General features: G+C 36.8%; 1 protein-coding gene across 2 annotated transcripts in view; it reads right to left on the bottom strand.

Annotated features, from left to right (window-relative positions):
* The window catches only part of PAPPA2 (pappalysin 2), a 559,101-nt gene that overhangs the window by 51,930 nt on the left and 480,477 nt on the right, over positions 1-26,694 (bottom strand). For both annotated transcript variants that reach the window (XM_074308442.1, XM_074308441.1), the window contains 3 exons: positions 26,000-26,132; positions 24,508-24,617; positions 11,082-11,153 (listed from right to left, as the gene is read on the bottom strand). In XM_074308442.1, the coding sequence (XP_074164543.1) occupies positions 11,082-11,153; positions 24,508-24,617; positions 26,000-26,132 (315 nt within the window). The remainder of the gene's footprint in view (positions 1-11,081; positions 11,154-24,507; positions 24,618-25,999; positions 26,133-26,694) is intronic.

The following is a 26,694-nucleotide window of genomic DNA, read 5'->3' as shown; positions in this document are numbered from 1 at the left end:
CTATTGATCTTCCTACCCCAGACATGTAGGTGTCTGCCTTAATCTTTAGCCAGTGATTGGGCCAATTGGCACCTCTAATAACTTCAATCTGCACCCGTGTCTACCAGTCCTTCAAATGGTATTCCAATTTTCCTAGCTGGGGTATCTAGGCGACTAGGGCCTGCTTTGAACACTCTAATTTTTTCAAAGTAAATGCTACAAGCCCCGCGGGACACTCAGCTAAGAGCATCAAGGGAGCTCCAAGAGGCAGGGGCTGGGACAGGCGGTGGCTCGCGTCGTGGCGGACCACCAGCTCGATCCCAAAATCCAACTATGAGCTTTTTTATGTATAATTGAGTTGTTTTCTTCTTCTTCTTTTTTTTTTTCTCTCAGTCTTCTCTTGAAGAATGGGTCATTCTCTTGAATGGGTCAAGTAATCATGGACCTTTCTACAAAAAGCATTAACAAGTCTATTTTTATGGGAATGTATATGGGAAAGGAATATGAGCCTGCAAAGAATATCTTCCCTGTGGGATGTATCTCTTAGAAGCCCCACCCCTCCAAAAATGTATCAAGGTTTGAAAAAATTATTACAAGTACAATCTTCACAAAAGTCTAATTTTCTGTGGGTAAGTAAATAGGACCTAGATATTCTTAGGTTAGGAAGAATATTCAAAGCTCATCTAGTCCAACTTTTTCATTTTGTATATGAGGAAAACAGAAATTCTAGAACATTAAGTGATTTCCTCCAACTTACAGAGGGAATGAACATCCAATGTGGGATTTGAAGCAATTCTCTGTTTCTACAACCACTGTTCTTTCTATACAAGGACAAATTCATAACTTTAATTAAGTCAGTCACCTAAATGTTTTTAGCACCCCCTATGGGCCAGGCACTGGCTCAAGTTCTGAAAATATAAACACAGTAAAAACAAAAACCAAAAAAACAAAAACAAAACAAAACAAAAAAACAACCCTCACTCTTATGTACTTACAGTCCAATGGGGGAAACAAGATGAAGCAACTATATACAGAATAAATGGGGGAAGATGATGAACAGAGGCAAGGCACAAAAATTTGTAGGGATGAGAAGATGTAGATTGTAGAAGGTGGGATTTTAGCAAAGGCTCAAAGAAAGATAGGGAAGTCAAGATGCAAAGTTAAAGGAGAGCAGTTAAATTCAGTTAAAATACTCAGAATTAGATGATATGGTGTAGAAAGAAGAGCAAAGAGGTCATTGTCACTGGGCAGAATACATGGTGGGGCTTAAGGTATAAGGAAAAACATAGTAGACTAGGGGAAAACAGTTTATGAAGGATGTTGCCAAAAAGGGGATTTTTTTTTTAAATTGTAGAAGTGATAGATGTCACTGAAGTTTATTGAGTAAAGAGCTGATATGATCAGACCTGTGTGTGTGTATACATATATAGATATAACTATATCTGCTAGAACTCTGTCCTCCCAGAAATCAGCCAGAGTCAGGCTAATCAAAAGTCTTTATTCTTGGTCTTTTGAGTTCATGGTCAGGGGATTAGATCTAGCAATCTCCACACCTCCTTCCTCTCTCCCCACCACCAGGATAATGCCTCAATTTCCTCCTCCTACTCCACCCACACAAGTCACTTCCCCTTCTTTTCCACACCCACCAATTGAGCCAGCACAGAACAGTTGGGGAGGGTCATTCTTCAAATATGTTAATAGAGAATTGTCCAACTGGCAATTAGTCTCACGTGCTCCATTATCCAAATGCATTTACTCAGTTCTAGCCCTTTACATATATCTATCTACATAATGTGGTTTTATGTGTATGTGTGTACATTTGGGCTGAAATGCATACAAATACAGAAGTTTAGAGGAAAGATCGGTATCATTCATATATATGTATGAATATACATACATATATATGTGTGTATGCATACACACATTCACATATATATGTGTGTATTATATACACATATACAAATACATATTTATCCAGTTCCAGTCTTTCCCCTGAGCTTCAATCTCCCATTACCAATTCCTTATTGCCATTTTTAAACTGAATATCCCAGAGACATCTCATATAATATCTCTAAAATTGGCCTTGTTATCTTTTCCTTAGAATCTACCTTTCTTTCATAGTTCCTTATTTATGTTTTTTCAAGTTTGTTTATTTTTAATACACCTTACTTTATGAATCATGTTAGGAGAGAAAAATTAGAGCAAAAGGGAGAATCCCCAGGAGAGAGAGAGAGAGAGAGAGAGAGAGAGAGAGAGAGAGAGAGAGAGAGAGAGAGAAAGAAACAAATAAGAAATGAATATAGCATGTGTTGATTTATATTCAATATATTCAATCTCCTTAGTTCTCTCTCTGGATGCAGATAGCATCTTCTATCCAAAGTTTATTGGGATTGCTTTGGATCATTGAATCACTGAGAAGAACCAAGGCTTTCATAGTTGATCATCACACTTTCTTGCTGTTATTTTGTAAAATATGTTCCTGGTTCTGCTTGTTTTGCTCAGCATCATTCATGAAAATCTTTCTGGGACTTTCTAAAAGTCAACTTGTTCATAATTTTTATAGAACAATAATATTCCATTGCCTTCTTGTACCACAACTTATTCAGTAGTTCCACAAGTGATGGGCAACTGCTCAGGTTCCAGTCTCTTGCCACTATGAAAAGAGCTGCTACAAACATTTTTGCACATATGGTCCTTTTCCCTCCTTTATGATTTCCTTGGGATACAGACCTAAAAATGGCACTGCTGAATCAAAAGGCTTCCTTATTTATGCTGAAAGCACCTTTATTCTTCCAGTCCTCTAACTTTATAGCCTGGGGCTTATTTTCAACCACTAGGTCTCCTTTATCTCACATTTCCCACCTCTCATCTCTTGTATCCCATCCTTCTTCTCATTCATGCAGATCTCCCCTCAGTGCAGGCCTTCATCAGCTCTTGCCTAGATTATTGCAACTGTCTCATAATTGATGTTTCTACCTCAGGCATCTTCCCATTTTGATCCATCCCCCACATTGTTATTCTCCTGCTCAGTAATATCCAATGGCTTAACCAAGCACAATAATGCATTAATAGAGGAGTTGTGAATTAGTACAGCCATTATGAAAATCACTGTGGAATGCTGTCCAAAAAGCAACTAAACCTCACAATCTTTGACCTAATAATGCCATTTCTAAGCCTATATGCCAAAGAGATCAAAGAGAAAAAAAAATCTCACCCATATAGAATTTTTTACAGCAGTTCTTTTGATGATCAGGAAACTAAGGGGGTACCTATCATTTGACACAAATTATAGCATATAAATATAATGGGATATTACTGTGTTGTAAGAAATGATGAATAGAATAATTTTAGAGAAAACTGGAAAGACTTGTTTGAATTGATTGTAGAGTGGAGTAGAATCAAGAGAACAACATAAATGATAATTATTTTGAAGCAATAATGTTGAAAGACTTTAGAATTCTGATCAATTCAATGACTAACCACAAAGCCAATGAACAAATGACGAGCCATACCACCCACCTCCTGACAGAGAAGTGATGGATTCAGGATGCCCAATAAAGCATATACTTTTTTCTACATGGCTGAAATAGGAGTTTGTTTTGCTTGAGTATGCATTTTTAAGTGTTTTCTTTTCTTTTCTTTTTTGATCTTTGGGGGCATAGGAGGAAGGAAAATCAATTTTTTTCATTAAAAAAAGATTTTTTTAATTTATCTTGTTTATCTTCCCTCTAGAATAAAAAAAATCCTCAGTTTTTAAAATCCTTCACAAACTGGCCCCAATCTTTTTATGGCCTCATTGTACATTTCTCCTTCAGCAAAGTGCCTGGAACACACTAGATTCTTAATAAATGCTTGTTGTTTTAACTTGACTCATATTCTGCAATTGGGCCAAATTGGACTTCACTATGCTCTTCACAAAATGTCCTATCTCTTTGTCTTTGAACTGAATATTCTCAATTCCTCAAAGTCTTCTTTCCTGGCCTCCCCTTCATAGCATTTCTATCTTGTTTCATTTAATCAATAAATCAATAAATTTATAAGCATTTATTAAGGTTGTTCTACATACCAAACACTGTGCTAAGAGCAGAGGATACAAATAGAAAACTAGAAGATATTCCATATTTCTAAAGACCTTACATTCTAACAATAAATATAAGCACCATCAGCTGCAGGGACAGTTGTCTCTTTCTATATTCTTTCTCAGTGAGTTCAATAGCTGTTGAGGGATCAGATTTCATTCCATACAGATGACTCTTAAATCTACATATCTAGCTCTCATGTGTCTGAGGAGGAAAAGAGAGAAGAGGTGATAGGAGGAGAGGAAATATATTAATCAATTTTGTTCCATATCACTTCATGAGGGATATCTCATCTGAATGTCTTCTAAACTGAACACTTTCAAAATGGAAGTAACTGTCTTCCCTACCTCTGTCAAAGCCAATCATCCCCCCAACTTCCTTAGTTTTGTTTGGGACATCCTCCCAATCATTATGATTTCAACTTCGAGTCAAACACTATTCTCTTTCCCCCTGCAACATCAAACTGTGTCCAACCTTGTTCATTTTTCTATATTAACTCTCTTGTCTGTCTCTCCACGTATAGTGAAAAAGCCAGGATCCAATTCAATCCATTGTCCAAAACCAGAATTCCAAGCTATATTACATCTCAAGAAGTTTCATCTCTAAGAACCTTCATATTTTTTTATGTCCATGGCCATCTGTACAATGGCATGATCACAACCCTACTTTAAGCCCTCATCATGTTTCTCTAGTACTGTTATTTTTCTGGATTGGTCTCCCACTAATTTAACTTCCCTCCCATCTATTCTTTACAGAATTATCAAACTGATAAACCTAAATCAAAGGTTGAACCATATCACTTCTCTAGCAAAGAAGCATCAGTGTTTCCTTATTACTTCTGGGATAAAACACACAAAACTACCATTTGACATTTAAAGTCTTTTACCATCTGACTCCAAGCTCTCTTTCCAGAATTTATATTACTTTCCCTGTCCCTCAGGTACTCCATGTCCCAGACAAACTGACCTTCTTTTCATCCCTTGGACAGGGATATTCTATTCTCCACCTTCCCATCTTTCTGCAGTCTGTCCTCCATGCCTAGAAGGCTCTTTTTTCATTAAAAGCTCATCTGAGGTGTCATTTCCTACACAATGTCTTTTTACTATCCCCAAGAGTTAGCAATCCCTCAACAATAGCCATATTGAGATTACTTTGTACTTGTTTACTATATATTTCATATTTATTGATCTAAGTACATGATGATTTCCCCAGCAGAATACGGATTTCTTGAGGGAAGTGATTTTGTATTTCCTATACCCAATATTTTGCCTGGACTAAGAAAATTAAATTTACTTACAGGTTCAGTGGAATCAGAACTAGGCCAAAGTATTTGTGTTCCTTCAGCAAGGCTTAAAACTTGAACCCCCTATGTTCCAATTAAAAAAAAAAAAAGTACCCTTGTATGCCACAATTCACTAGAGGTTTTGAGACTTTCCTGCGATACAATTAGCTATAAAATGCATATCCATATATCACAGAGAGATGCATTTCTGATATTCAACATTTGAACTTATAGAAATTAAGATGAAAAAGCATCTTTAGTTGTTCATCCCTTCCTTTCCTCCTCCACTCCCCTCTGAAAATATCCTTGTGTTTGGATCCAGCTTGGCACAGAACAAAAATACTAAACTTGGGGAGAAAAAATGAGGTTGGGTCCAAGGCCATACACGAACAGACTATGTGTATGACAACTGGAAAATCACTTAACTTTTCTGAGTTTCAGTATTCCCAACTGTAAAATGGGCATAGAAATAGGAAAACCCTTGGCAAATTTCTTTCCCAGTTCTGCTTTTGATTCTCTAGGTTTTAGTATTTGTTTCTTAGATGCTTTCTCAGAGAGTGAAGCCCTCTTTTCTGATTATTGAGTTAATATCCAGAAATTCCAAAGGAGGAAGGGTCCAGACAAGATTAGTTGATTCCTTTCTTATATATACTTTAAATTGTCTGGTTTTTTTTGACATCCTGCCTTCCTCCAGTGAGCACCTTTTGCTGTTCAGCTCCCTTTCATGTATAGTTTTTCTCCAGTAGAAAATAAACTCTCTGTTTTTCTTTTTGTTTTTATTTGTATTGTCAGTGTCTGGTTCACAGTAAATACTGAATAATGCTCTCTATCTCTCTATCCACCTACCTAACACCACATTTAATGTTATATGAATAGAAACTCTTATTAGTATGTCTTAGGTAGCTACTTAACTTACCTATCTTTATAAAGTTCTGATTTTGGCTGCAAATACACTTATATTTTTACGAATAATTTACTCCATCTTTTTTACCAATGCCTTGTGAATTATGCATATTTCTATTACATTATAACAACAACCTTTGCTTCTTTTCTCCTCTTCCTCTTCTTCTTCTCCCTGTCCTTCTCATTGTCTTTCTCCTTTTGCTCCTCTTCGCCTTTTTTCCTTCTTCCTTTTCCTCTATGATTATCATTTTCCCTACACTCCCAAGATAAACTGTAATTTGAATGAAATTGGCCTTTGGGGAAAGGGAAAAGCAAACATTTCTTCAAATTGGCATCTTAGACTATAGCTCACTGTTACATTAGTTGAATATCTATTCTATAATCATCATTTCTTAAGATGCTTTGGTATAAATGAGAGATGTGGATGACATGATCCCTTACCTCAAGGAGCTGTAGTAAAATATGGAAGATGAACATCTACAATCCTAAGGGGGTTAAATTGCATGCCCCTCCAAGATCCATTTCAGCTCTCAACCTATCACCCTGTGAACTAGAGAATCACTTCAAAAGAACAACCATTAGACTGATATTACATATTGAATAACCTATATAAAAAGCAACAACTCAATAATCATTTATTAAGGGTCTATTTTGTGCCAGGTTCTATGCCAAACCCTGGGAATGACAAGAAAGACAACAAATCAAAAGTAGTCCCTTCCTTCTAGGAATGTATATAACTAATAGGAGAGACACAAATAGCTACAGAGAATTGTCAAGTGAATAAGTTTACTGGAAAAGCCCTGTTGTTCAAGATAGAATTTGAGCTGCCCTTGAACAAGTAAGTCAGAGATTGGGGGGAGGGGCGGGGGTGAATGGGAAGAGAGCATTCAAGGTATGAAGGACAATCAAGACAAAGGATGGAGATGAAGGTATAGGATCCTAAAGAATCACTAATCTGGAGTTGAAAGGGCATCTGAGGTAAAAAAAAAAAAAAAATGAGGACCTCTTACTTTTACAGATGAGAAAATGAAGCTCAGAGGACTGGAGGGAGTATCCCTAGGTAACAACTGCACTAAATAGTAGGACCAAAGTTCAAGCTCAGGTCACCTGACTCCAAATTCAGGGTTTCTTCTACAAGGATATAGAATTAGTCACAGAGTGTTTTCTGGAAGAAATGAATTCTGAATTGGCTCTGAAGGAAGTTTTGGGTATGGGCTGGCAGATTGGACAGGGCAAGGCATCCCAGGTGGAAAGGAAATGACCTGAGCCAAAGAGCAAGACTGACATTAAGTAAGAAGTGGGTTGAGGGCATTAAGGTGACTGACTAGTTTGGAATGCAGGGGCCATGCTGAAAAATAACAAAGGATAAGGTTTCCTGCTATTGCAAGGTTGAAACTGCTGCCTCCAAAGAACCAGCTTTCAATTTATACCCAATATTTACATGAAAGGGAAGGAAGGAAGGAAGGAAGGAAGGAAGGAAGGAAGGAAGGAAGGAAGGAAGGAAGGAAGGAAGGAAGGAAGGAAGGAAGGAAGGAAGGAAGGAAGGAAGGAAGGAAGGAAGGAAGGAAGGAAGGAAGAAAAGAAGTGTGAAGACACAGTTAGCACTCTGGATGCCTTACATCAGTCGGAATCAGGATACACAAAAGTCCTTGGTCTTTATTCTTGGTCTTTAGGGGTAGAAGGGAATGGACACAACCTCTCCACTACCTCCCTTCTCCTGATCCACAGCAAAAGTGACTCTGGCTTGTCTTACTCCACCCTCTAATACATCCTACAATTATCTGTATACATCAAAAGATCAAGGCAGCACAGAATAGTGGGAAGGGCCATTTTCCAAGCATATGCTAATAGAGTATTGTCCAATGGGTAAATTAGCCTTAAGTGCTCAGTTGTCTGATTCCAGTGTGCCTACTCAGAGTTTTAGCCCTTTACAAGGAAAGAAGGAAGGAAGGAAGGAAGGAAGGAAGGAAGGAAGGAAGGAAGGAAGGAAGGAAGGAAGGAAGGAAGGAAGGAAGGAAGGAAGGAAGGAAGGAAGGAAGGAAGGAAGGAAGGAAGGAAGGAAGGAATAGGGAGGGAAGGAAGGAAGGAAGGAAGGAAGGAAGGAAGGAAGGAAGGAAGGAATAGGGAGGGAAGGAAGGAAGGAAGGAAGGAAGGAAGGAAGGAAGGAAGGAAGGAATAGGGAGGGAAGGAAGGAAGGAAGGACTAGGGACGGAGAGAAGGAAGGAAGGAAGGACTAGGGACGGAGGGAAGGAAGGAAGGAAGGAAGGAAGAATGGAAGGAAGGAAGGAAGAATGGAAGGAAGGAAGGAAGAATGGAAGAAGGAAGGAAGAATGGATGGAAGAAGAGAGGAAAGGAGGAATGGAGGGAAGGGGGTAGAAAGGAGAGAGGGAAAGAGAAAGAAAGAAAGAAAGGAAAGGGTAAAGAAATAAAAAAGAAGTCACTCACAGAAGACAGCATGCAAACACTGTTTAACTAGACTATCCTGCGCAACATTTTGTCTTGGCTTCCTTCTGCACTTTCTTCCCTTCACCTTGCTTGCCTCTGTATCTGTTTTCCCTCAGGCTGACTTTGATACTATTCAGTCCTTCTCAGTATTTTTAGATTGCTTTTGATCGAAAAGAAAATTTTCTTCCAAATGTTTCACTCTTCCTCTCCCTATTTCTCATTCTCTCTGGCCCCACTAGTGTCAGTCCTCCCCCCCTCCCCCCCGCCCTACATTTCTTCTCTCTTACTTTCCCTTGCCATCCCCATGTGCCCTGATTCCCTCTCCTTCCTCTTCCCCTCCCTCTGTGTGTACCTCTCCTTCCAGCTTTGGAGTTGGGAGCCAATATCTGGTCCTTCAAAACCTGCCCTACCCAAAGGGCCCCAGACAACACTTTAGAATAATCTTACTGTCAAAAAAATTGGCTGGACTAGTTCCCAGGCAGGGAGGAGCTGCGGTTAGAGATGCACAGGCCAAGAAGCTTCTTGTCTGCCTGAGTAATGGGGTAGGGGAATGGTCAATTCTCAACCATAAGTGTAATGTCAGCAGTTCTGTAGGGCAGGTGGGAAACTCTGTGATGCTAAGCCTTCTGAATGCATTTCAGCAGAGGGACAGTGTGACCTTCGTGTCTTTGGCTGCTGGATCTTATGTTACCAAGGGGCTGACAAGAAGGAAGACAGAGCAATAACAATAAAAAGCTTCATATTCTTACAGTCTGGGAAAAAGCAAAAGCCTTAAACTCAATCCTAACTCCATCATCTGGCTTCCCTCTTTCTATCCTAATGCAGAAGGAGTAACAGAAGGGAATGCTCAGGCTCTCTTTGATCTCTTCCCAGCTCACGGAGTGTTTATCTCCCTCCCTCCTTGGTCCCCTACCCCCAAAGGCTTTCTCTGCCTTTCCTCCCTATCCCCTGCCCTGGAGATGATTCACTCTTTCATTCCCTCCTCCCCACCCCACTGCCATCTGTTTTCCTAATGATGGCATCCGATGAGCTGTTTTGTTGGCCTTCATCATATAACAAAGCACCTTCCACGCTAACTAACTTGTATTCCTCATTTACTTTTCCCAGAATACTTTTTTTTAAAAAATGGTGTCTTCCCTTACCCCTCCCTTTTCACTGTACCCCATTATTTTCTATCCTCCACTGCTTAATGTTGTCCTTTCTCTTTGGCCTCATGTACATCACGATTTCATCCAGAAATTGGATTGAGTGAAAGAGAGATACAAATGAATAGGAGGATTAATGTGTGTATATTTGGCACTTAAGAGGGACGGATTTGGGAGTCAGAGTGTCAAAAGACATGGCAGTCTAATTGCCTAGGCTCTAGTGAGCAAGGATGAGCCAGGATTACCCAAGTGTTACTGCTAAGTAGCTTAATTATTCCCAGTGAGAGCTTTGGAAGACAAACCTGTTGTGGTTGAGGATGGAATAAGTAAGTATTTGTCACTAGCTAGTTCCAGAATGGGAAGGTTTCAAGTAGAGTGGAATTCTCCCCCACTTTCCTCACATGTCAATTTTTTATTACCCCCTTCTAAGAGAGGCACCCCACTCAATCCTCATATTCTTTCCCCCCACAGAGCCACTAGAGTTATGTTTTTCTCTGTATCTTCACCAATCCCTATGATTCCCTAAATTATTGACTCTCTAGATTCCTGACCTAGGAAATCAACTAGAAAGCATAGTTTTGAACAGAATGTATTTTGAGGCAACAGTGGACAAGTCTAAGTTGAACATAATATAAGCTTGGAGTCAGAAGACCTGGATCCAAATACCTTCACAGTCATCACCTGTAATATTCTTGAACATATCACTAATTTCTCTGGTTCCCCCCCCACACACCTCCAACACAGCATTAGATTCAATGACATCTAATTTTTTTTTTCCTAGCTCTAAATCATCCATCTTCTGACCCAAATGTGACTCTAGCTCTAGCTTCAAAATCATCAAGGCTATTTTCAGATTTTTTTAAAAACTTGTAGAAAAATTCTTTCTTTATTCAAATGAGATCATGTGTACAAAGTGTTTAGCTAAGCTTAAATCATTATAAAAATATTAATTATTATTATTAGCTATAGTTATTCCTTCACAGGCTTCACAGTAATACTTAATTACATCTACAAGTGAAAATAATGTCACAGATACTTTGAGGTGCTCCTAAAACCCTTGGCCAAATTCAAATTTTAGAAAGTTCACTCAAAGAAATTCAAGCTTCAGAGGATCTGTCTCTAATTTGTATAGATTTCAAAAGGTTCATTGTTGTAGGACAAGAAGTGAAAGAAGATCTTCTAATGAGCAAAAGTGGTGGATTACTCGTCCTTACTTTAGATCAGGAGCAAAGGAATAAACCAGCTTACCTCACATGATTGGATGCAGTGAACCAGGCTAGGATCTGGGTGCCATCTCCGTCTCCCAGTACACACTATATTCTGAAGAAAAAAAGGGAAGAAAACAAAATATTAGTTCACAGGAAAAAAAAAATTAAGGAAACTCATAGCTTGCCTGACTTTAGGGCCACTTTATAAGACTCATAGAACCTCTGAGTTAAAACTACCACAGTTAATCTTCCAGGACATCCTACTATTGGGAGGCAAATAACTGTTAGCAAAATTAATAATAAAATAAAATGAAAAAGTCTCTAGATTTGTAGTCCAAGGAACTGGATTGGGATCTTGATTTACCTTCTTAATTTCTTTGTGATCTTAGACAAGTCACTGCTCCCTGAGCCACAGTTTCGTGAGAAACAACATGATATAACTGGCCATGATGATCTCTAAGCCCCCTTCTAGCCATAAATCAATGATCCTACATTCTACTGTAGGGGCCAGAGTGAGCTGAGCTTTCCTAAAACCTTCTAGCCTCATAGTATGGCCTTATAGGAAGTAATCAGGCTCTGAGTAAACATGGCTCCCTGAATCTCTGATCCCCATGATGTAAATGACTAAATAAGGAAGAGAAGTCCATTGAGTGCTCACTGTACTCTTGTAGAAGCTATAAATCTTTCCTTTCCATAGACCATAAAAGGGGGAACACTCATTGTTTAAGCACCTCATAAATGTAGCCCTTTGAAGCAGCTGGGGATCAGCATGACACCATAGGAAAGCTTAAGGAGGGAGCAGTTCCCTCCTGCCCAAAACCTAGTACTCCCAGATTTCAAAACATCGCTGCTGGATGCCCACATGACTATGTTTGCAGTCCTGTATCCTGAGTGGAATGAAAGCTCACTGTTGACATATCTAAGTATTTTTCAATATTGCTGGATTCTAAAATTCCAAGGAACTCTCTGCAGAGAATCCAAAACAGGAATAAAACCTCTTTCCATCTGGCTACCTTCTTTACCCACCCCTCCAAAAAGCACCAGTATTAGGAAGGGATTGTCTGGTGAGATGAAAGCTCTTCCTTAAAAATAAAATTAAATTAAATTTAAAAAATAAAAATTACGCCTCTTATAGCAATGTAGTTTTAGAATGCTTCCACAATCCAACAATAAAACAACTAACACACACCCATTAGATAGTCAATGCAGCCATTCAAATGTTCAGAATGATCATTTGAAACAAAACTTACCAGACTTATTTTATGTGGAGGGAGGCAGCTCTATTATCCTACAATATTCATCCCCACACACATACTAAAATTCTTCCCTTGGACTAAACTCGGTCCTCACAAGACAATTCCAACCATTTAAAACATATAATTTAGAATTGTGATCAAAATAAAGATCTGGCTAAAGAAAACTTTGCATTGTGATAAGAAAAAGAATGACAAAACCAAGTAATAGAATTTATCCCCTTTAGGGGATGGGCGATGAGTTTACAAATTTAAAAAAGGTAAACCCCTCTGGACAGCTTTGAACCACTTTAGAATCACTCATTTATATGTAAACAAATAATGCACATATGTGATACTTAGCTAATTATTAAAGCAGGTCTATCAGGAGTACTTCTTGACAGTGGTTAGTAATTTTGCTAGTTGAAAATAATAAGGTCCATTCATATATTTTAAAGCATTCTGTAATTCAGATGGGCATTCTTCCCTAAATATTATAAATTCTGACAAGTATTATAGTTATTTGTTTGAATGCATGTCTAATCTCCCTCATAAGACTATAAATTCCTTATGGGTCAGGATTGGGTTTTATTCATTATCCCTCCCACAGGTTTAACACATCTCTTTCCATCTAGTAAGCATTTATCAAGGATTCCTCATATGTCTATACTTAAGTTATTTCAGTGTATAACAAAAAGCCAGAAGACAAGTCCATTAGAATGTAGGCTCATAGATTTATTGAATTCAACCTCTTTTGTTTTAACAGATGAAGAAACTGAGGTACAAAGGTTAAGAGATCTAAGTTTCTTAATCTTCCTTAGTTTGCTCTTCTGTAAAATGAGGAATAACAATAGTACCTGTTCCCTCCTCTTTGGTATTGTCAGGAGGATAAAATGAGATATTGGAAACCTGAAAGTCCAATATAAATTCTAACTATTGTCATTGGCTCTTATAAGATAATATTAAGTAATTTTAGGTATTTTTAAAACAGCAATATCAGTAGGGAGAAAGTGCCAACAATGGGATGGGTGGGGAAGGGTGGTGTATTATGGGAATGGCTTCCAGCAGATAGCTGGATCTTAGAAATTCTAAGAGGGATAGGAAAAGAGAGAATATTGTGTGGAGATACAACAATTGTCTGGAGTTTGCAAAGGATAATTGTACAAAGCCATGGAGTCAGGGGATAGAATGATGCAATTAGTTTGCCAGTTTCACTGAAACAGAGAGTGTGTATAAAAGGAAATAATATAAAATAAGGTTAAACGTTAAATGAGAACCATGCTACAGATGATTTTAGATGACAAGGTGAAGAACTTGAAGTTTATCCTGTAGATAATAATCATTAAAGATTTCTAATTAAGGAAGGGGCATGATCAGGTCTCTATAGTAATAATATCAATTTCATATCTATATGGAGGGAAAAAAATTGGAAAGATGAGGATCCAAACTAGGAGAAACCTATTGAAAAGCTGCAGAAAATAAGAGGAAGTATGGGGGAAGGGGGAGACAACCACAGGTGGTGAAGCAGGAAACTTTTGAAATGGACTTAAGGAGATGAAGCTTATTTAAAAAAAGGAAAGAAATTCCATCAAAGTCAATGTTCATTGACTGAGGAATAATTGCACAATTGTGGCATGTAAAAAGAATGTAACATTACTGCACCATAAGAAATAATAAACAAAAAGAACTTGAAGGGACAAGAGATTTATATAAGTTGATTTAGCAAATTAAATAGAAAATGAAAATGATAAATAGGACTTCAACAACATAAAAGAAAAGAACAATAAAATGAAACTGAGTGCAATATAGTTGTAATAACCAAACCATTCCAGAAGAGAAATGAGAAAATGGATCTTGTTCTTTTTATTAGAGAGATGAAGTTAAAGAGAGAAGAATCACAAATAATAAATATCAAGGTTACAAATATGTAAAACTGGTATATAGTGGCACCATAATAAGAAACAGTAAAGTCATAAATAGGAACAGGTTTAAGAAAAAAAAAAAACAACAACAATAAGCTAGGCTGGACATTTTGAATTTGTGATGACAATGTAAAATTCACATGTATATGTGCTATAAGCAAATGGGAGTCAAAAAAATCCAGACAACAAAGCTGAAATGGAACTTTGAGGCCATTTAGTGCAACCCTCAATTTTGCCACATTTTCCATTTAAGAAAATTAAGGTCTATGGGAGTCAAATGGCTTGCCCAAGATCACATAGATACTAAGTGCCAGTGGCAAAATTTAAATTCATGCATCTGACTCCAGAGCCAGTGAATTTCTCACTTTACCATGTTTTCTTCAAGAACTGTGGAAATGAAGCTCAGAAGGTATAGTGGGACTGACTAGAAATACATATTTGGTAATCAATTATATAAAGGTGTTATGCCACAGTCTCCTTGAGCCATTCTACCTCAGTTTCCCTGCACTAGTTTCCCTCATTGTCCTGACTGAGTTTCCCTGAATTGTTCTATCTTGGTTTCCTTAACTGTTCTGCCTCAGTCCCCTAAGTCGTAACCCCCCCTGTTCATTAAGACTGAGGACCATTTGCTCTAAGGTTATAAATTATCAATGGGAAAAGAGGAGCAGATCAGACTTCCTAGATCCTAGCTCCTTCTGCCCCCAAGAATTTATGACACTGCCTCTCTAAAATATTCCAAAAAGATAAGACTATCTTGGATACTTCACTGACATCTTTACTTCTGTTATTCAAACATCCTGACTCTGGCTTTTCATAAAAATTTACAACTTCCCCCTCCCATCCTGAAAAGGCTTTTAATTTTCCCGCTCTTTTTGTCTTTCCTTTGTCTGAAGAGCTATAAAAGTGTTTATCATTCCCCCATTCATTACTGGATACTTTGAGACGAGAGTCCTGTCAATAAAATATTAAAAAAAAACTCTCTAATCTCTATCTTGCCTCAGTTTCTCTGGCATTACAAAGGTAATACATTTGAATGAATAAAATTATTAAAGAAAATTGATATTGAATGAATTGAATGGGATTGAAGGAAAATATCAAAGAAAAGAAGGGAGAAAAAGGAAAGGACAAAAGGAGTGGGAATGGAGTCAAAGACATATGTTTGGGTAGCAATTACATGAAAAGAGTAGGAAAGAAGATAAGGACCAGATTTAAGTACTAAGGAGAACAGACTTTTCAAGTTTTGTACAAACTCTTGCTTTGTTTTCATTAAATGTCACACTTATCTTTCTATTAAAGCTGTCCCCAAGTAAACCACTTTTTTGGCAAGACATAATCAAAAAGTGCCAACTACCAATATTTAAACAAAATTGGTTATTAAAAAGTCTAACATACAATAATATGCTTTCTTGATCTAGTCAGTACTTAAGGGAACAATTGGTTTGTTTAATGATTGATTGCTTGTGGAGATGTTATCATAATCTATGAAAGTAGGAGCCCTTGGGGGACAACATAATGGTATTCTCTTCGCTATTGGGCTGGCACAAAATGCCAATTTGTCTATGAAGGCAAGGTATCAACTATATCTACTTCACTCCTAAAATTTTAGGAAAAAAGTCCCTATAGGTTGTTATTGTTGGTATTATTGTTTATCCTTCATTTTCAAAGAGGATCAGTGACATCATGAGTGATGTCTTGCATGTAAATTGGATTCAAGAAAGGTGGAGATTCCCAATTATCAGCCTCACTCTCTCTTCCAGAATCATCTAAGTTCAAAAGCAAAAGAAAAGTCCCAAATGGCAATGGCCCCAGAGTTGTAGGGGATGACCTTGGCAACTTTGAAGTCTGACCAAGCTCTAAGTGCTCCACAGTGCCTTCATAACCATTGGATAAAATGGTTCTCACCCGCTCATTCTGCTGAGAAAGTCTTTACATGTTTGTGTGTACATGTAGTTGTTGCTGTTGGTCAGTTATTTTTAGTCATGTTTGATTCTTTGTGACCCTACTTGGAGTTTTCTTGGCAAGTAATTTGCCATTTCCTTCTGTAGCTCATTTTACACATGGGAAACTTCAGCAAACAGGGTTAAGTAACTTCCCCAGACTCACATAGCTAGTTAGTGTCTAAGGCAATTTGGAAGATAAACCTTCCTGATTTCAGGCCTGATGCTCTATTTTACCATCTAGCTAATTAAACTATACACACATGTATTATGTTATTTATTAGGGTATATTGTATGTTATTACATATATTATATGCATTGGTCGTGTGTATGTATGTGTGTATGTGTGTGTGTGTGTGTGTGTGTGTGTGTGTGTGTGTTGTATAATAGGTATTCCAAACAAGATGTTACTGATGTTCTTATTTAATAAGAATTAGTCAAAAAATGCACACATTAGCAGGTTCAGGGTTTTTTTCCAAGGACAGAAGAGGAGGGACTGGGAGAAGACAAAAACTGGTCAAAGTGATGTAATAGTGAAGGAAGCTCCAAAACTCTTTCTCTTTTCTCTTTCTGACTTTGGGGTTGAGCCATAAGATAAGGTACTTGAGAAGCTCCTTGAAGGAGATATTCTCCTTCAAAGCTGCCTCTCTGCAAAAGACCCGGCTCAGGGTATCAAGATAAAGTGGTTTATCTTGGTGGGACTAGTTGAAGTAATCTCATTTAGCTGGAGATCTAGATTTCTATTGACCCTATTGAGTTGAAAATTGGCTCAAAACCACTCCCAGTCAATGGTCTCATCTAGGCCTGGGGGCAGTGACAGCATTGAGGGAATCTCATTCAGTTGAAGCTTCTGTCTCAGATTTCCTTATAAAAACTGCAATTTTAAACTCATTTCTTTGCAGAGGACCTAGCATGTCATGCCAAGGAATCTCTCTCTCCCCTTGGCATGAGCTACAACCCTCTGAAATTATATTATCTTTCAGCATTATTGGCTCTTTATCTCTCTCTCCTATTTCCCTAACAAGACCTTATTTATTCTGCTAACATAAGATTTTCCACTAAAAACTTTATATCCTTCTGTTGGGACCTTGCTACCAAAGAATCAGTCTATCTATTGATGCATAGCAAAGGCTGACTTCCCAATACCAATAAACTTCTTTTTGTCAATCAGGTTCATTACAAAGGACCTCTGCACCAACCAAAGGGGTTCCCATAACTCCTTGCCCTGTGCCAAAACTCATCATTTGGGGACACAGCCCCAAACCTCTTCATTTGGCTCCCTGACCAGTGGGAATTGAGGGGAGTTGAACCTTTTCAATAGGAACTGTATACCCCTGATCCTTGCAGGGAGGTGGACCTGGATTGGTAAAACACTAAATCTAGACCCCTCCAGACCTTTGGGAGCCCACCCTCCTACTTGATTCCCAGGAGAAACTCCCACAATAATCCCTACCTACAATTCATTTGGAGATCTTGGCCTGGGGCATAATTACCACCCATTATTTATTAGTTCCTCAATTCATTTGGAGATAACTCCTTAGCCCCAGGCCATAGAAATTTAAATATAATCAAGGTTATGTACCCAAACCTTTGCTAATTCCTATTAGGAACTGGTCTACTGAAAGGCTTCTCAGTGTAAATATTTTTCCCCCCCCCAAAAAAAAAACCTGGCTTGGAGATGGGGACTGAATTCTTTCACAGAAACCTGCTGTTAGGATTATCTCTCACCTCTCAACAAAAGGACAAAAAGAAATTACCTGCTTCTGACTTTTGTGAGCCTAAAGGTGAGGTGGGAGAAGTAGCTCTCTGTTAGTGAAAGAGTAATTTACTATCTCAGATGTATGGTAAACTGTACTACTATTAGCCATATCCTTATCTATAAAATAAAGGAAATGCATTCCATAATTTCTAAGGTCCATTTCTGTCCTAGTTCTATCATCCCATGCGGGTGGAGTAGTGAGAGAATTGTGTAGAGCTGCTAATAGATAATAAAAATGATAGAGGATGTTGCAATATCCCAGTTTGAAAGTTTTCCCAACGTTTTGCCTCTTTGGGCTTCTGAGAACAGAAACACAGATTGGAAGAGCATTTACTAGCTCCTGGTAAGTATTAAATGAGCAATCAGGTGATCCCTGGTAAGAACAATTACTCACTTTCTCTCCCTATGTTCTGAAATTTCCAAAAGATAAATAACAGATGCTTTCCATTTTGTCCTCCCCTTCTTTCCCTTCCCTAGAAAACCGAAAGGTCTGTCAAATGTTGATACCTAAGCCTTCTGTTTAGGAAATTCTATCCAAGCAGCCCTACTCTGTTCAGATTTATTTTAGACTCAGATCACTGTAAAACATTTCTAGTTCAACTTTTGGCTGCTCAGAATGTATTTTTTAAATTTATACTATTGCTATTTTTAATTGTCAGAGAGTTTGCTGGACATTATCACTTGATCTTGTTAGTAATAAGAACCAAGCATAAACAATTCCTTACATATTTCTGTAGTTTATTGTTCTACCCAACATGAAAGGGCACTAGGGGAAAATAATCAATCACCTTTATGTCTTAGAGAACCTGCTACTTCTGTCTCTAAGCTGAAGCTTGTGTGTGCATGTATATATGTGTATATAAAACAATACTAATTCAATGTGACTAAGCCTCCTTAAGATACGATGGGCCTAAGCAAGGACTCATCATAAAGGATTCCTAAGGAAGGAGACAAGATCCTTACATGTGAACTGTTTGTATAAAGTATTTCACCTCTCCATGTACAAATTAATAATCCAAAAGAAGACTAAAGATTCACTTGGAATGAAAGATGAATAGATCTGGACCAAAGAAGATTATAGTAGTCTTTACAGTTAGTTTTGGTTATATTACATTAATAATGTTATTACAAAATTGTGTCATCTGTATGATTTTATGTAACAATGGCTTTCTTTTAAATAGAAGTTGTAGGTGATGATACCATGATTCACTTCAGAACATCCCAAGGCAAAAGAAATAGTAAATGAATTTTAATCTCCAACTCATTATTCTCCCTCTTCTCTTCCCCACTCACAAAATACTTAAGACCTATCCTTTTTAATTAAGGGATAATTAGCTTGTACCAAAAGCCTTCTGAAAGATTAAAAGCTAATAGAAACTAATAAAGAAGGTGAACACTTGTCAGGATATATTTAAGAAATTCATTTATTCAAGTCCCCATAGATGCTTCCCCTAAAAATCATACTGATGATGGTAAAGATGATGATAGTACTACAAAACAGAAAAATAATGGAACAAATACAACCTATTCAATATGTTTTGCTTTCTATAACTTCCTTATGGATAGATTCCTAGAGAATCAGATCTGTCTTAGAGATAGTCAGAAAAACTACTGACAGACCTAAGAGCAAACTAGAGAAATGAGGTAATCCATCTGTGGTATTGTCAAAGAACAAAACTATTTGAATTAATTATTGATTTTGAAATACTGAATTTGCACTTAGGTAATCAATAAATATTGGTTGAGTTAACAAATGAATATATTAAAGTAGAAAATGGCCAAAGTCCACTGAAAGCTTCTCCTAAAACTCTCTCTTATACTGTAGAGCTTTTATAGGTTATATGAATTACTTCCTTTCAAAATGGAAAAGTGAAGAAAAAGAGTAATGCTAATATACAATTTTAGCCTGTATTGTGGGAATAGGTAAATGCTCAAATGCTACAGTTTACATACATGAAGAAAAAGTGACATATGACCGTAACAGTGAAAATGTGAGGGAAATTATGTCATGAACAAATGATCACAATAACAAATAATAGTAAAGTTGATTTCCATTATTCTTTTCCACGAGATGTTTTCATTTTAGGATTCAAGTGCTAAAAGCAGCCCTGGTGAATATTTAGTCTAACACCAATTTTTTTTAACAGATGAGGAAACTGAGACCAAGTCCACAAAGGTAATGTCCAGATCCAAGATCCCAGACTTGTCCAAAGTCAAAAACGTGTTAAGTAGTAGACCTAGGAATTAAACCAAGTCCTTTGGATTCCAAGTCTTATGTTGTTTCCATTTGATCATGTCACCAATGTACTAACTTTTGGGATAACTATTGGGATCCAATATGAATGACATTTCTCAAGTAAATATTATGCAACAAAAATTATACCTCAAATTTATAAAGAAAAACAAGGAATACTAGCTTTTATAAATGTGTATGTGAAGAGTTCTGGGAGTGGGGTGGGAGCAAAATGACATGGAAACGTGGCTTAATTGTAAGATGAAATTTTATTTCTGAGGTAATTGATAGGCTTATCTTCAAGAAAATACTCATTAGAATTTAAAATGTACAAGAGATCTTATTTGCTTCATTTGTGTAGTAGATATAATAGAATGTTTAATTATTCTCAGACCTTCATTTAGTTATACCAATTATGATTTCTGAATCCTGGCCCACCAGCAATCTAACCCAATGTTTCCAATAATGTATAATGGTATTAGGGATAATTACTAGTAAGAAATGCTGGGGAGAAAGGAGAGGGAGAGAACTTTTTTCTTTTTTTCCTCCCAGATTATTAATGTGAGGGTTGTATCGTTTGTCAACATGAATGACAGATGCAAGTGCTTATGTTCTTCTGTTCTGACATAACTCTTTGAAAGAAATCTTATGTGATTGATGTGTATAGATGGATAGAGTGATCCTAGTCTCTGAACTTTTTCCTATACTTTTTTTTTTTTTAATGAATGAAACATGACATCTCCAGGGACTAAAACTTTTTGGTTCCTCCAAAGAAACAGCGAACCCAGCATTTCCTTTGCTAACATAGACTAGTAAGGCAACTAATACCCTGCCTTCTCTCACTTTGATTCACCTTCCTATTCATAACCTATGTAAAGGTTGTTTTTGTTTCCATTCTTTCATTTTAGTCATGTCTGACTCTATCTTATTTTTTGGTAAAGACAGGAAAGTCTTTGGCTATTTACTTCTCTAGCTCATTTTATGGATGAGGAACTGAAAAAAACAGGTGAAGTTCCTCAAAGTTACATAGTTACTAAGTATCAGAGGCTAAATTTGAATTCAGATCTTCTTGATTCCAGGTCTGGCTCTCTATCCACTGAACCATCCATAGCCCATAGACTAAGCCAAATCTCTAATCAGTTTAAGATTGATAACTTTTTACTCCATATCCTTAAACCTGTTCTTTTCTCTGTATTGTTTTTCATGTTGTCTCTCAGTTGTTTTATCTATCTATCTATCTATCTATCTATCTATCTATCTATCTATCTATCTATTTATTCATTCTATCCTCCCTCATTCTCTTCCTCTGTATCCTTTCACAGTAATCACCCTCGTTTAATTTTCCTATTCCTAATTTTATACATCTAATAAGGGTCATATTTTCTCTTTCTTGAATACATCCACCCATAGGTACTGGCTTAGCAGTAGGACATATCAAAGATAATGAACTTCCTAAGTGCTTCTGGCCATCTGATACCTTGAAATGGTGTGGTACCTTGAAATCATGGAATGTTACACTTAGTGACCACTGAATTGGAGGAAAAGATCCTGGGATCCCTTGTTCCTAACTCAGCCCATATCAATAATCAGGCATGATACTTCTATTAAAAGGAGACATAGCTTCCTTAGCTATCTCTTTTTTTAATTCTCCAAGATTCATCATGCAACACAAAAATTTCCAATGAAAAGCTTATAATGGGGCTTGTAAACATCATGGTAACTAATGTTATGTGGCTCTACTAGATGAGCCTGTCTAAGGACATTGGTCCATTGTCCATTGGTTTCCTTTTCCACAAATAAGTTATTTAAGCTAGCATTATTTCCTAAATAAGTTACTAAGCCACAATCTCAAGATAAATGTCACTCATCTTGGCAGCAACCTCATAAATTCAAGAATTTTAGCAGTCCTAGAATCATTGAGTAAAACAGACTTATGGAAATGAGAGCAGCAGAAACTAGGCATAGACCAACATCTCATGTTATATTCTAAGATAAGATCAAAAATGATAAATTATTTAGATATCAAAAGTGATACTCTAAGCAAATTGGGGGAGTATAGAACAATTAACCTGTTATATCTATGGATAAGGAAAGAATTTATGACTAAAGAAGAGATAGAGAGTGTGATGTGATATAACATGTATAATTCTGATTGTGTTGTTGTTTGATCATTTTTCAGTGATGTCCAACTCTTTGTGACCCCATTTGGAGTTTTCTTTGCAAAGACATGGCAATGGTTTGTCTTTTCCTTTTCCAGCTTATTCTTCAGATGAGGCAATTGAACAAACAGTAAAGTGACTTGCCAAGCTTCACACAGCTAGTAAGTGTCTGAGGCCAGATTTTTATTCACAAGATGGATCTTCTAGATTTCAGACATAACATCCTATGCCACCTTGTTGTTCCATAATTTTGATTGCATTAAAGTAAAAACTTTATTTGCATAAATCAAACCAATACAAGATTAAAAGCAGAAAATGGGGGGAGGGCGTAGGCAGTGAAGCAGGCAGATAGTACAGTACATAAAGACCTCAATTCTCAAATATATGGAGAACTGAGTCAAATGTATAAGAATCTGAGTCATTCCCCAATTGATAAATGGTCAAAGGATATAAATTCTCACTAGTGCTTTGAGAAATATACATTAAAACAACTCTGAGACACCACTTCATCCATGTCATGTTAGTCATTTTTAATATGACAAAAAGAAATGACAAATGCTTGAAGGGATATGGGAAAATTGGAATACTAATGCACTCTTCAAAGAGTTGTGAAGTGATCCAACCATTCTGGAGAGTAATTTGGAACTATGCTCAAGAGGGTATTGAATTGTGCATGTTCTTGTCAAACAATGGAGTAATACTGTTACTGGGCATGTATCTCAAAGAGAAGTATAAAAAAATGAAAAATAACATATATGTATATAAATATTTATAATAACTCTTTTTGTGGCAAAGAATTGGAAATTGAGGGGATGTCTATCAATTGGGAAATGGTTGAATAAGTTGGGGTATATGATTGTGATGGAATACTGTTGTATTATAAGAAATGAAGAGCAGAATGTTTTCAGAAAAACCTTGAATGACAACATGAAATGATGCTGAGAAAAGTGAGTAGAATCGGGAGAATGCCATATATGCAAAAACAGCAATATTATCTCATGATTAATTGTGAAAGACAGTTTCACTGATTAAGACAAAGATCCAAGATTCTGAAGTATTTGTGATGAAAAATGCTTTCCATCTCCAGAGAAAGAATTGATGAAGTCTGAATATAGATCAAAGTGTATTTTTTTTTACTTTATTTTTTCATATGATCAATATGGAAATATGTTTTTTTCATGATTGCACATGTGTAAATTATATCCAATTTCTTGCTTTCTCTAATGGGAGGGGAGAGATGGAGACATTGGAACTTATTTTTTTAAAAAATGCTAAAATGTAGTTTTCACCGTAATTGAGAAAAATAAAATACTTAATTTATTTTAAAAAAGAAAAATATGACTACCAATAAAAGGAGCCCTTCTTTGAGGAAGAAATTGCAGAGCAAAGATAAAATGCAAAATGTCTAGTCAGCAGTCCTCCAAAATGCTTTATGTTCTAATGACAGTTAAGTGGCAGTTTCCTAACAGATTTTAACAGTAGTTATGTTAGGATATTCAACCTTGTTTTAATCTATTTTCTCAAAGTATGTTTTGCCTTTAGGTGTTTAGCATTTCTTTTATGTGTTCAAATAAAATATATGTCTTCAATCTGATTCCTATTGTGCATTGAATATCTTTTTTTTATTCTTTCCCTTGGGAGATGCACTTCCAAAATCTTAAGCTATAAATAACATGTTGGGGTTGGGGTAAGCAAGTGAAAGAACATAGGAAAAGAGAGACAAGTATTTCTCTTACTAGAGACTAGGTTTTATAGTTGGATTATGTGCCTGGTTCCAAAGTAAAGGGGCTTTTTAGAAAGAAAGAGAGAGAGAGGGAGACGGTGACACAGTGTCATAGCCCCAGGAGCCCAATAATGTTTGCTTGGTGTTATATATCAATTTTTTGGTGCTTTGTACTAAGAAAGCCATTAGCCTTTTACCATTCCCCATATCTTACATTTAGACTTGGAAGGGACCTTTGAGGTCACAAGTTTCAAATTCTTCATTTTATAGAGAAAGGAAGGTCCAGAGATATGAAATAATTTTTGTAGGGCCACTAAGATATAAATGTCTAAGGCACAACTTAAACTCAGCCTCAGCAGCAAAAACATCCCACTGCTTATTATTTCATTACAAAATCCCCTGAATATCTCTCAGACTCACCCAGGAGCTCTTTTAAAATTCCTCATTTTTTGAAAGTATTTAGCACATTCTTTCCTTAATCATAACAAAATTTCTCCTTACCTGAACCTTGGTAGGTTCCATCCAATGTTCCACTGTGTCAGTAGTGATGTTTTCAGGCAGGATTACTGGATCACTAGGAGGGATTATACAGGATGGTGTACACATGGCACCTAGAGGAAGAGACAAACACAATATATTATCAGATCATTCACAATGGAATCTGAAAATTCCTCCATCCTCAATTCTATTTTTTCATCTTGGAAGCAATGGCTCCTAGTTTTACAAGGATAGTTCCAAGTAAAAACTTAATAAAATATGCCTTTGACACATATTTCAGCCCTATGGGCTGCCACATTTGGAAGTAAAAGTTAAAATGAATTCATTTCTCAAAATGAATTGGACTCAAAAAGGGAAAACTCCAGGGTACTTGATGGTACTGGTTCTTTTCTAAAGTTCTCCCCAATGATAAATCATGATCTTTGAGGGTTGTCCCATTTTCCCACTCACAGAGGTTTGTAGTTTCTTATATTCCAGAGCAATACAATTATTCAACCCAAAATGGTTGCTATATGCTCTTTTGAAGCTACATCAGTATATTTTAATAAATAACTTAAACTTTGAGGATCTGTAAGCTACGAATCCTCCTCTAAGAAACCTATTTTTCTGGATTCATCACTAATCAATGTCCCTTCTAATGGAATATTAATATCCACAAAGCCATTCACCATCATGGTGAAGAGATTGATTTGAAAGTTATGATACCCAAAGCTAGAGAACAATAAAATGTTTTCAACAAACCAGACCTTAGTATAATACCAGACTCATATAAGATAATTAATTCTAATTGACTAATTTGGTGCAGTCTAATGGTCTAACAAAATAAATAGTTTGCAAAGAGAAGTCCATAGAACTAGTAGAGTCCCTAATGTGCTTCCCATAGACATCATCCCTTTGCTAAAAGGTCCAGTTGCAGCCAACAAATGCTGACTCAAAGCCTTCTGGGTTTTCCAACATCTCTATAAATCAGACCTGGCTAAACAGAACTTTAATTGCAATGATTTGAATAAGAGGCTGCCCGCAGGCTCCAGCTCTCAGCCCCCTGTAGAGAAAGACAGCTGAAGAGTCACACAAGAGTTGTATTATCAAATAGTCCCTCCAAGAACGCTCCGCTCCAGTAACTGTGGCAGAAAGCATGGAGGAACACTACTAATAGGTATAATCAGTTGTCTTTCCTCTTTCTGGCTCCTGGAAATACAAATCTTTACTCAGAAGCCACTCTCAGACACGTGGCTTGAGGTTAGTAAAATGACCAGACATGATGCAAATATCCAAGGAGCCCAATCAAATTTATGTGTGTGCAGAAAAATAAAAAGAAAACAATTTCACCATAAATTTCATTTTTACTGAAGCGGCTAAGAATTAGCATGACTTTCCATCAAATCCTTGGGGAAAGCAGCAGATCTGATTCCAGGCCCAGCCAGGCTTAATAAAAGATTTAAAAAATTTTTGTTATGATTTTAAGTCACAACTCAGCATCATTTCCCATCCTTACCAATTCCATATCCCTGTTCACACTTGTATTCCACAAAATTCAGCTCTGGGGGTGGTGGACATTCCCCCTGAAGATTATCACACAGCTTAAATTCTTCTGTCCATAACCCTTCTTTAGTGCAAATTATGGGCATCTAGAATCATAAAAGATACAAAACATTTGTGTTATTAAGAATTCTTCACAAAAAAGTTTGTTGAAATAAAGAGCAGACAGTAATAGCAAATGGCTGAGACAAAGTAATAATTCATATGATGATAGGAAAGGTACATAAGGGCAAACTCATTTTTAACCTTGAAATTTAATCATAATTATATGCTTCTTTTGAATAGAAATACATCACTCATATTTTCACATATAGAAAGCTCTTTATAAATGCATTATTTATTATTTATCACGGATCTATCATAAGTAGGGTAGTTACAGGCTCTAATTTTTCATTCATTTTCTCAACAAGTAATTATTATGTGCCTACCAAGTACAAGACATTTTGCTAGACTCTGGAGGTACAAAGGCAAAAAGAAATATTTCTTGCCCTCAAGGATCTTATATGGTACTAAGGGAAAATTAGGAACAGAGATAAGTTAAGTTGGAAAAAAAACATAAAATATAAAACAATGAGGAGGGAAACATCAATGATTTCTTGGTGTGCATTCATCACACTAACTTGATCTCTTCCCCTATAACCAAGAGCACAC

The sequence above is a fragment of the Sminthopsis crassicaudata genome, chromosome 4 (genome assembly GCF_048593235.1).
Source record: "Sminthopsis crassicaudata isolate SCR6 chromosome 4, ASM4859323v1, whole genome shotgun sequence".
NCBI classification, from domain to species: domain Eukaryota; kingdom Metazoa; phylum Chordata; class Mammalia; order Dasyuromorphia; family Dasyuridae; genus Sminthopsis; species Sminthopsis crassicaudata.
Note: the sequence above shows the minus strand (reverse complement) of the source record. Positions and strands in the feature narration are given on the sequence as shown.